The 11,522-nt window shown below is 61.6% G+C and overlaps 1 protein-coding gene across 1 annotated transcript; it reads left to right on the top strand.

Moving 5' to 3' along the window:
• The first annotated feature begins 413 nt into the window (after nt 1-413).
• On the top strand, nt 414-6,148 carry Siva1 (SIVA1 apoptosis inducing factor). The gene is made up of 4 exons (XM_069997444.1): nt 414-564; nt 1,997-2,191; nt 4,315-4,471; nt 5,972-6,148. Exons 1-4 carry the CDS (start codon nt 447-449, stop codon nt 6,027-6,029), a joined length of 528 nt encoding a protein of 175 aa, XP_069853545.1. The 5' UTR covers nt 414-446; the 3' UTR covers nt 6,030-6,148.
• The last annotated feature ends 5,374 nt before the right edge of the window (nt 6,149-11,522 follow it).

Raw genomic sequence — 11,522 nt, 5'->3', positions numbered from 1 at the left:
CCCGATTTGAGAACCAGGAAGAAACCAGCCGAGGAACGTCACCAAGGGGCCGAACACACGGCGAGTCTAGACCCCGCTGCCCTGGGGCCCCGCCCCCTCCCTAGCCCCGACCTATCCCGAGCCGCGCACCGTACGAGCCCCGCCGCCAACCTGGCCTTCAGCCTATCAGGCACCAGGCAAAAGCCCCGCCCCTTCGCGGAGTTTCCCGACCCCGGACCATCCCTAGGCATTTCCCGCGCCGTAGAGTCCCACCCCCAGCTTGGACCCAAGCCTATCTCGTGCCGCGCCTGGAATTTTGCCCGCCTCCTACCTCCACCCAGCCAATCCCGCGCCGCGCTCCTCCCTCGCCCCGCCCGCCCTCTCCCTGTGGTTGGCGCGCGACTGTGACGTCACGCCCACCGAGGCGCGCGGCCGTCCGCGTCCAGCAGCCCCGCGGCCCCGCGGCCATGCCCAAGCGGGGCTGCCCGTTCACGGACGCCGCCCCGCTGCAGCTCAAGGTCCGCGTGGGCCAGAAGGAACTGAGCCGCGGCGTGTGCGCCGAGCGCTTCTCGCGCGAGGTCTTCGGTGAGTGCGGGCGGCCGCTGGGCGGGGACCCCCTTCGGGCCGAGCCGAAGCCTGACCCCCGGCCCCGGCCGGGACCGAGGCCTTGCTCCGCGCGTGCGCCGCCCTGGCCGGGCGGGGCCGGGTCCTGCAGGCCGGGGGGCCGCGGGGCGTCGGGCCTCACTCGGGACGGCCGCCCCGGGGAGGTGCAGAGCCGCTCCGCGTGACCGTTGGCAGTGGCGCGGGGCACAGCCACCCCGCGGACACGGGGATATTGGTTTGAGGCCAGCCTCAGCCAGAAAGCTGAGTGAGCCCCCTCCCGACCAGAAACGGTTGTTGAGTGTGCTGGCCCAGGCCTGACTTCCCAGCTCCCCGAAAACCGCGAGCAGAAGAATTGAGGTGCTGGTTGGCCTGGGCAAAAATCAAGACCCTGTTTGAAAATGAAAAGGATGGGAGTATGGCTCAAGCAGTAAAGGGCCCAGGAAGCCCAGGCCCTGGGTTCAAACCCCAGTGCCGCCAAGATGGAAGTTAGGAGGAAGGAGGAGAAAGAATTCATCCAGCTCTATCCTCTCTCTTGAGCATCCTTGTTGTAGAACACTTGCAGGGAAGGGGTGCAGGGCTCCAAGATTCCCTGGTTAGTGTACACACACACACCCCGAGCCAGCCAGGTCTCCCCTAGGACAAGATCAGCCTCGACATGCCATTCTCCCTGTGGCTCCCACTAGGGAAAGCCACTAACGTGGAATTTTACACAGCTGCTGCTACCACCAATGTCAGAGCACCCCAGCATCTGAGCGGGTCCCTAAGCCTCTCCTTGTAGGCTGACTGGAAGCTACTGCCCTTGATGCCCCAGCCACAGAAGTGTGTGTGTGTGCACACGTGCACGTGCACGTGCGTGCGTGCTCTTGAATAATCGTGTATGAGATCATGGGGCCTCCCTCCTCAGGCTCTCTTGGATGGATCGTGTCTGAGGTCACAGGCTCCCTCCTCAGGTTCTCTGAGGCTCTGTGTGTCTGAGGGTCACAGGCTTCTTCCATGAGCCTGCTCTGGCCTCTTGGGTGAGCCAAGTGCACATCCACTGGTCTGAGGCCAAAGGTGTAGCCCTGAGCCTCTGGCTGCTTCTAGGTCCTTGGCACCCCACACTTGAGAGGTAATGCCGTCATGGGGGGGCGGGGCTTCCTCTGCCAGCTTGCAGGAGGGATGAGCTGGGCAGAAGGGGAAGGGATCAGTGAGATGAGACCAGCCGTGGTGCTGAAAACGAAGGCTGATGGAAGGAGGCCATGTCCCACACGGTGGGGCTGCAGGCCCAGAGCCTCCTGGAGGAGGCGGCCAGCGAGCTGGGGGAGAAGGGTCCCCAAGAGCACACAGGATAAGGCAGAGGAGGCTCCGTGTGGCAGGAGCAGCACTGTGCCTGTGATGGCTGCGGCATGCACTCACCAATGGCCTCTCTCCCCAGAGAAGACCAAGCAGCTCCTTTTCCGCGGGGCCCAGGCCTGCAGGGGCCAGACATGGGGCGAAGGCTGTGCCATCGTCCACCTGCCAGAGTCGCCCCAGCCCGGCCCCACGGGGCCCCCTCGGCCTACAAGAGGACAGATGCTGATTGGACCTGACGGCAGGCTGATGAGGTGCTGTGCCCAGGCCTCCGACGCCGGTGAGTGGCGGCCGTAGCCCTGCCTGGCTGTGGGGCTGAGGGTGGGTGGTAGGGAGCAAGACAGGCTTCTGCCTGAGGGAGCAGAAGTTCTGCTGGAGGCCCGCCAGCTCTCATGGCATTACCGGTGTGGAGAGGTTCAAAGACTGTTGCCTGTTGGCTGGTCAAAAGTAGCCCCCTGCCGCACCCCTGCGTCTGGCCCTGAAGGAGCCTCGGAACCTCCTGGTTAGTCAGTGAGGCAGTGCCATGCAGGCTGCGCGGCACAACCCTGCACAACAGAGATGCGCAATGTGAACACTGCAGGTGACAGAGACGCGCAGTGTGAACACCATGACAGGAATGCGCAGTGTGAACACTGCATGTGACAGAGACACGGCGCAATGTGAACACCATGACAGGAATGCGCAGTGTGAACACTGCATGTGACAGAGACGCGCAGTGTGAACACCATGACAGGAATGCGCAGTGTGAACACTGCATGTGACAGAGACGCACAGTGTGAACACTGTGACAGGGATGCACAGTGTGAACACTACAGATGACAGACGCGCAGTGTAAACACCATGATAGGAATGCGCAGTGTGAACACTGCATGTGACAGAGACGCAGTGTGAACACCATGATAGGAATGTGCAGTGTGAACACTGCATGTGACAGAGACGCAGTGTGAACACCATGACAGGAATGTGCAGTGTGAACACCATGACAGGAATGCAGTGTGAACACTGCATGTGACAGGGATGCGCAGTGTGAACACTGACAGTGACACGCAGGGATGCACAGTGTGAACACTGCATGTGACGGATGCGCAGTGTGAACACTTGACAGGGACGTGCAGTTTGAACACTGCGCGTGACAGACATGCAGTATGAACACTGCATGTGACAGGATGCGCAGTGTGAACACTGACAGGGACGCGCAGTTTGAACATTGTAACAGGGACGCGCAGTTTGGACATTGTAACAGGGACGCGCAGTTTGAACATTGTAACAGGGATGTGCAGTTTGAACACTGCACGTGACGGACACGCAGTGTAAACACTGCATGTGACAGGGATGCGCAGTGTGAACACTGACAGGGACGCGCAGTTTGAACATTGTATGTGACAGATGCACAGTTTGAACACTGACAGACACAGTTTGAATACTGCATGACAGGGACGTGCATTTTGAACACTGGCAGGGATGCAGTTTGAACGTTGTATGTGAAAAGGTCATGCAGTTTTGTGTAACAGGGACATGGTTTGAATACTGTGTAACAGGAACACGCAGTTTGAACACTCACAGGGACACATTTTGAACACTGAGACAGGGACACAGTTTGAACACTGCGTGTGACAGGGACACTCAGTTTGAATACTGTGCATGACAGGGACACTCAGTTTGAACACTGTGTGATGAGGACACGTAGTGTGAACACAGTGTGTGATGAGGACACGGGGTTTGGACACGGCGTGTGACAAGGAACGTGGTTTGAACATGGTGTGTGACGAGGACACACAGTTTGAACAAGACGTGTGACAAGGACACACGGTTTGAACGCAGCATGTGACAAGGACACACAGTTTGAACACGGCGCATGATGAGGACACACGGTTTGAACACAGCATGTGACGACGAAACGTGGTTTGAACACGACGTGTGATGAGGACACGCAGTTTGAACAAGGCGTGTAACAAGGACACACGGTTTGAACACGGCGTGTGACAAGGACACGGTTTGAACACGGCGTGTGACAAGGACACGGTTTGAAACGGCGTGTGACGAGGACACACGGTTTGAACACGGCGTGTGATGAGGACACGCGGTTTGAACACGGCGTGTGATGAGGACACGCGGTTTGAACACTGATGAGGACGCGCGGTGTGAACACGGCGTGAGACGAGGACACGCGGTTTGAATGCTGCGTGGTCAGAGGAGAGCTGGTGGCTCTGGACACCAGCAGCAGCGCTGACCTGGAGTCCAGTCTGGTGCCACCAGGGCCCGTGTTGCTGGATCTCTGGTGCTGAGCTTGGCTGGTAGTTAAAAGCATTCTGGGGTACACGGGGCGGGGGGGGGGAAGGGTGGTCTCCCAGCCCCTGGGCTCTTGTCACCTTTTCCGGGCTGATGGCCTGTGTCTCCTTACAGACTTGTCCGGAACAGCACCCACCGCCTGTGCCTCGTGTGTGAGAGCCGTGGACGGGAAGGCCGTGTGCAGCCAGTGCGCGCGGGCCGTGTGCAGCCAGTGCGCGCGGGCCTGCTGGGGGTGTGGCGCTGTGGCCTGTGCCCTGTGCGGCCTCACAGAGTGAGTGGATCCCGCCGCCCTGTCCCGCTGGGGCGGACGCGCCGACAGACAGCACCTGACGGTGGCCAGCGCGCTCCTTTGCTCCCTGAGGATCCCACGCGCGCAGGCGCACACACACACACACACGCTACAGATCCCACTGCCACGGAGGACGGCTCCTGCCTGAGCACTCTGTGCCTCGGTCCTCTTCCGCCGGGCCAGCCCCTAGCCCCCGGTCCCCGGCCCCCAGCCCCCTCCTAGGAAAGCTGCTGCGCCTCTGCGTGGTGCCCACTGCGGGACCTGCGTGGGCTGGGAGTGCGGGGAGCCTCGGCGCCAGCGTGGGCGGGGCAGTCCCCACCCCCTGTGCGTGCAGAGCCCCCCCCCCCCCCCCGCTGTAAGGAAGACCCGGAGTCCCATGCGGAACCAGCACTGTCACCCCAAACAAGCTCAGGCCCAGCGGCTTCTAGAACCCTGTGACACTGAGGACACAGATCATTTGACACGGCCTTTCCCTGGGGAGGCCAGGAATGCCCTGGAATGGTCTCTGTCCCCATGGCGGGCGTGTGACACCACTGCCGGGTTTAGGCTTGAGTGCTGGATCAGGCACGCAGTGTGGCACCGTTTCCACGGTCCTGTACCTTCTCGGGGCGGGGGGAGGGGCGCCAGGACCTCACCCCCCCCACGCCCGGCCTCACCCTCCAAAGCCTCCTTCCTGCCTATCTACCTCCTCTGCTTCCTGCCTGACACCACAGACCACACCAAGACACCACCTGGGCCGCCAGCCCCGCGGTGGCGTGCTTGGCCGCCCGGGCCCAGCCCAGCAGTTAGCACCAGCCAGGAATGAGGCGGCTCTCCGCTGCTTACACCAGCCTGGCGCTGTGAACCAGGACAGCAGCGGAAAATCTAGGTTCCCTTGGCATGGCTCAGATTCTACTGAAGTGAGACTGAGGGCCCCCTGCGCAAGTGGCCCCCTGCCACCCACCCCCGCCGCGGGCAGCTGCTCTGTCGCAGGTCACGTGAGACACCTGGCCTGGGCCTGGCCTCCATTTCCAGCTGTGTCTGGTGTCCCAGCAGCTTCTCCTGGGCCCTTGGCCCACTGTGGTGCAGGGAGCTCCAGAGGCGCGCCTGGGCAGCGTCTGGGGAGAATTCTCTGTGAGATGGGCTGGGCTGTGGCCAGGCAGGAGCCAGAGATGGCTTCAGCAGCGGGACTGGCTTGCAGGCTGGGGCTGGAGGTGCGAGGTCCAAGCGCTGGCTCACCTGGGAGGGAGGCTGCCCTCCCCCGCCCCGCGGCACGCATGCGGGCAGCCCAGGCTCTTCTCCAGAGCAACCTCGTCCTCCCTGGGCATCGGCCTGTCCAGCAAGGCAGTGAGGTGGGCTGAGGGCCGGGCGCGACCCCGGCCGGCCCAGGACTACCCCCCGAGATGCCCTAGCAGGAGCCCGCGTCCTGGGGTGAGGACTCCAGCAGACCTGGGGAGGCACTGGTGGGCCCTAACGTAGTTTTCGTCTCTTCCCTGGGTGCAGCTCCAGCGACGTCTGCGAGGAGACGCTGTGCACCAGCTGTGCCATGTTTGATGTGTGAGGCGGCTGGGAAGGCAGCTCCACCAGAGGGCGCCCCGGCGCCTGCCCAAGAGGCCCGCGCGGCTTTTCCATGTGTTTTGTAGCTCTGAAGACAGAAGGGAGTAAACCTTCCTATTTGCACGGTCGAGCCCCGTCTGTTGACTGAGAGTCAGGGCTAGGGCTGGAGCGGAGCGCTGCCCTGGGAAGGCCTGCAGAGCTTCTGCCCGGCCTCTGCGTGCACGAGGAGAGGCAGGGCTCAGGCAGAGCAGGCGCCGCTCCTTCCCGACCAGCCCCAGAAAGCCCCTGGTAAGACAAGAGCGAAAATGTCTCCAGTAAAAACAAACTGCAGCCGGGCACAGTGACGCACGTCTGTCATCCTGGCTACGGGGAGGTAGCCCTCCACAGGACCTGGTGTGAAACCCCTTACCAACCAATGAAAAGCCAGGATAGTGGCACAGGCCTGCAGCTCAGCCCTGGTGGGAAGCAGAAATGGAAGAGCTGCAGCCCGAGCCATCCCAGACATAGGTAGAAAAATAAAACAAAGGACTGGAGGTGCATCCCAACGGTAGAGTGCCCGCCCGGCAAGCCAAGGCCCCAGGTTCAAACGAAGAAATGGGGAAGTATACCCTACTGTGGGAAGCAGCAGAAACAGCTCCAGAAGTGGCAGGTGGCTGAATATTCCAAGCAGACAAGGGCAGCAAAATGGCTGCTGTTCTTTTTTTAAATACAATTTTGATACTAAGGTTGTACAGAGGGTTACCATTCCTTAAGCCACGTGATGAGTGTCACCCCTTTCTTCACTTTCCCCCAGTTACCCTCTCATCCCTTCCCACAAATTAAATTCATTCTTTATGCTCAGAAAAAGACAGGAACTACCAGACAGCCACCAGTGCGGGTGGCTCACACCTGTGATCCTAGCGACTGGGGAAGCTGAGATCTGAGACTCCAGCCCAGACCAATCCTTAAGCCTCCCAGCTAACCAGCAAAACACTGCAGTGGAGGTATGCATGGCTTAAGTGGTAATACACCACCCATGAGAAAAGCCAAGGGACAGCCTAGAGTTCAAACCCTGGTGCCAACACACCCACGCAGGCAAGCGCTGGATTCTTGGGGAGCTCATACAGGGTCTCAGGTGGGAAGTGTACTGGGTGGGACTAAAGCAGGGGGCAGGCCGCGCAGGCGAGTGGGAGCAAGCATAGCTGGAAACGCTTAGCAAGCCTGGGCAGCAACAGGAAGGAGACGGGAACTTCAGTCAGGTTTCTCAAATGCTGCCGGAGGGGGACCAGGAGAGGGACGAGGACGTGAAGCCGCAGCGTGGTGGCTCGAGCCGGCAGGCAGCCAGTGTGGAAGACAGCCCAGAAAAGGCCAGGCCGGCCACGAGCTCTCAAACCAAGAGTTTTTGTGAGCTGGAGTTCATGGAACTCCTGGGGAACTGTCCCGGGCCTCCGCTTTGCCCTCCCTGCGGCCGCGGCCGCCTGCTGCCCGCGGGACTAAGAAGGCCCAGCTGGGCTGTGCCGCCTGCTCTCACACCAACCACCTGTTACTCCTTGGGAATCAGTGACGGCCGAAACTAATTTTTTTTAAGTTGGAAAAAGAGAAACTTGGGCACGGTGGCTCTACAGTCCCAACACTGCAGACAGTCAGGAGGGTCTTGAGTTCGAAGCCGCCCTGCTCTGCCCAGGGTGGCGGCGGGGACGCGTCGTGTCTCCTCCATGTGTCATGGGATGTGGCCCTCGTGGGGAGCGGGGTGGAGGGGGCGGGGCTCTGGGCTCCAGCACACACACAGCTGAGGCCACTGAAGGAAAGCCTGACAGCGTTTCAGGCCAAAGGAAAACGAAGCAGACTGGAATGAACCTGCAGAGACCCTGCCCGCTGCGAACGAGCCCACGCGGGAAGCGCAGGAACCATCTTCTACTAAGAACCTGTATACACAGCATGGTTCAGAAAGGGGACAGGGACTCGAATGGACCTTGATTCAGGAAGCCACACCACGACCTTGGGAAATGTGGACGAAACACCAATGGGCACGCATAGCACGCTGGCCGCCCAAGCAAAGCAGCGCAGGTACAGGGGGACTGGACCCCACCCCACCCATGCCCGTGGGACGGACAGTGGAGTGGCCACTGCACGGCAGGAGGTAGGTCCTTGGAGCACTGGGGGTGTCCGCAAAGGATAGTGGGGCTTGGTCAGTCACCCAAAGATTGAAGCACAACCACCACCCAGGCGCCAGTGGCTCATACCTGCATCCCTGGACTGACAGCCGAGGCTGGGATCTGAGGATTATAGTTAGAGGCCAGCCTGGGCAGGAGTGTTTGTAAGACTCTTAGCACCAATTAAGCACCAAAAGAGCCAGAGGTACAGCTGTAGATCAAATGGTAGAGTGCTAGCCTTTAGCCCAAAAGCCAAGAGACAGCATGCCGGCCCTGAGTTCAAGTTCCAAGACAGCACATGCAAAAAAGAAGAGAGTCTCTGTGCTGTAATTCTATGCCAGTGTTTATAGCAGTTCTGGCAGTTCCCAATAACCAAGAAGTGGAAATGACCTAAATATCTGCTAGGGGGATAAATGGATAGATAGAAATGTGCTATAGGGCTAGCAAGGTGGCTCAGTGGTGGAGGGCTTGCTTAGCACGCATGAAGCCCTGGGTTCAGCACCTCAGCACCACATAAGCAGAAAAAAAGCAAGAAGTGGCCTGTGGCTAAACTGGTAGAGTGCTAGCCTTGAGCAAAAGAAGCTTAGGGACAGTGCCCAGACCCTGAGTTCAAGCCCCAGGATTGGACAAAAAAAAAAAAAAAACCACTATAAACATGAGATGGAATATTTTTCAACATGAGAAGAGCAGCTAGGCATGGTGGTTCACACGTGTTCTAGCAGACACGCAGGAGACAAAGGTAAAAGATCAGTCTCAGGCCAGCCGCAGGAAAAAATGCAAAACACTATCTTAGAAATTAACGCAACAAGGGCTGGACACATGGCTCAGGTGGTAGAGTTCCTGCTTAGCACGTGTGCAGCCCTGAACTCGAGTCCCAGTACCAACAAGGAGTCTGCAGCAGCAGAACGGACTGCACAGTTGCTGGGTGGTCCATGCAGGGGCCCTCCCTGGAAGAGGCATCCTGGGGCAGGACGGGCCTGGGCCTCACCCTGCGTCAGCACTGGCCACCCACGGCCTTCACCTGCTCTCGGGGAAGGCAAGTGCTAGAGCGGCTTCTGGAGCTTTCCTTCTGCCGGGAAGGCCAGAGGGTGGGTGTGGGACACTGGAAGGTTTCCCATCTGCACCGGCCTTTACAAGCCAGGCCAGGCCCACCTCATGCAGGGCACTTAGAGAGACGCCAGGCCCCCCCCCGCCCTGGGGACTGCCTGCTGGGGCAGTGCATCCAGCTGCGCAGCTGGGAAGGTCAGACAGACGACCCTTTCGGGCTCTGCCCACTTGTGATAGGCTATGGGCTAGTGCCGGTGGCTGCGAGTCCTCCCAGACGGCCCCAAGACGTGGCTCAGGAAGCAGCCTGGGCCCCACGGTGCGGACGCACACCACCACGCCCCACACTGCGTGGACACACCACCACGCCCCCACACTGCGTGGACACACCACCACGCTCCACACTGCGTGGACACACCACCACGCCCCCCGCGGTGCAGACGCACACCACCACGCCCCCCGCGGTGCGGACGCACACCACCCAGCCCCCACACTGTGTGGACATACCACCACGCCCCCCACACTGCGTGGACACACCACCACGCCCCCCGCGGTGCGGACGCACACCACCACGCCCCCACACTGCGTGGACATACCACCACGCCCCACACTGCGTGGACACACCACCACGCCCCCCGCGGTGCAGACGCACACCACCACGCCCCACACTGCGTGGACATACCACCACGCCCCCACACTGCGTGGACACACCACCACGCCCCCCGCGGTGCGGACGCACACCACCACGCCCCCACACTGCGTGGACATACCACCACACCCCCACACTGCGTGGACGCACCACCACCACGCCCCCACACTGCGTGGACGCACACCACCACGCCCCCCACGGTGCGGACGCACACCACCACGCCCCCACACTGCGTGGACATACCACCATGCCCCCACACTGCGTGGACGCACCACCACGCCCCCACACTGCGTGGACGCACCACCACCACGCCCCCACACTGCGTGGACGCACCACCACCATGCCCCCACACTGCGTGGACATACCACCACGCCCCCACACTGCGTGGACGCACCACCACGCCCCCACACTGCGTGGACATACCACCACGCCCCCACACTGCGTGGACGCACCACCACGCCCCCACACTGCGTGGACGCACCACCACCACGCCCCCACACTGCGTGGACGCACCACCACGCCCCCCGTGGTGCGGACGCACACCACCCAGCCCCCACATTGCGTGGACATACCACCACGCCCCCACACTGCATGGACGCACATCACCCCGCCCCCCGCGGTGCGGACATACACCACCCCGCCCCCACACTGCGTGGACACACACCACCACGCCCCCTATTGCGTGGATGCACACCACCCCGCCCCGTGGTGTGGACGCACACCACCCCGCCCCCACACTGCGTGGACACACACCACCCCACCCCCACTGCGTGGACGCACATCACCCCGCCCCCACTGTGTGGACACACCCCACCCCACCCCCACTGCGTGGACACACACCACCACGCCCCCACTGCGTGGACACACCCCACCCCCACACTGCGTGGACGCACACCACCACGCCCCCACTGCGTGGACACATACCACCCCGCCCCCACTGCGTGGACACACCACTACGCCCCCACTGTGTGGACACACACCACCCCGCCCCCACTGCGTGGACGCACATCACCCCGCCCCCACTGTGTGGACACACCCCACCCCGCCCCCACTGCGTGGACACACCACTACGCCCCCACTGTGTGGACACACACCACCCCGCCCCCACTGTGTGGACACACACCACCCCGCCCCCACTGCGTGGACACTCCACCCCTGCCCTGTTTGGCGGGGTGGGTTCCTGCAGCAATCCTTGCCGCACACATGTTGAGCAACGCTGTGCTCTCCAGAGCCGGTGGAGCCTGAGGGCCGTCCAGGGTCTCCGTGGCCATCGTGGAGGGGGGCTCCCCATGGGCCTTGCGCATTTCCACCTGGGCAGGGGAGGGGGGCTGTCAGACTGGTTGGTGCCTCATTTGTCCAAAATTCTGGAAATTTTCCTCGGAAGGCTTGAAGCAGGGCGGGCAATCTTCCTGCAGCCGCAGGTGCAGACCCTGGATCCCAGCACCCCAGGCTTCCCCCAGCCCCCACGGCCCTTTCTCTGTGCTCCCGACACACTGGGGCCTGGACAGGACACGCCCTCAAGGCCCTGCCCTGGGGGGCAGGCCAGGCGTGTCATCCTGCGTGGGGCTCAGGTCTGGTGCACGGTGCTGCCCCGGCGGACAGCCTGGACAGCCTCCTGTGGGTCAGGTCTAGAAGAGGCAGCCAGGACATCCCACTTTCCCCAGCCGGGTCC

This window comes from Dipodomys merriami, unplaced genomic scaffold, assembly GCF_024711535.1.
Source record: "Dipodomys merriami isolate MVZ:Mamm:240054 unplaced genomic scaffold, mDipMer1.0.p SCAF_50, whole genome shotgun sequence".
In the NCBI taxonomy this organism is placed as follows: domain Eukaryota; kingdom Metazoa; phylum Chordata; class Mammalia; order Rodentia; family Heteromyidae; genus Dipodomys; species Dipodomys merriami.
Note: the sequence above shows the minus strand (reverse complement) of the source record. Positions and strands in the feature narration are given on the sequence as shown.

Excerpts from the sequence above, each read along its gene's own strand:
- Siva1 (XM_069997444.1), top strand. The coding sequence starts at position 447 with ATGCCCAAGCGGGGCTGCCCGTTCACGGACGCCGCCCCGCTGCAGCTC. Across the intron at positions 565-1,996 it reads CTTCTCGCGCGAGGTCTTCG|AGAAGACCAAGCAGCTCCTT; the intron begins GTGAGTGCGGGC and ends CTCTCTCCCCAG. Across the intron at positions 4,472-5,971 it reads GCCCTGTGCGGCCTCACAGA|CTCCAGCGACGTCTGCGAGG; the intron begins GTGAGTGGATCC and ends CCCTGGGTGCAG.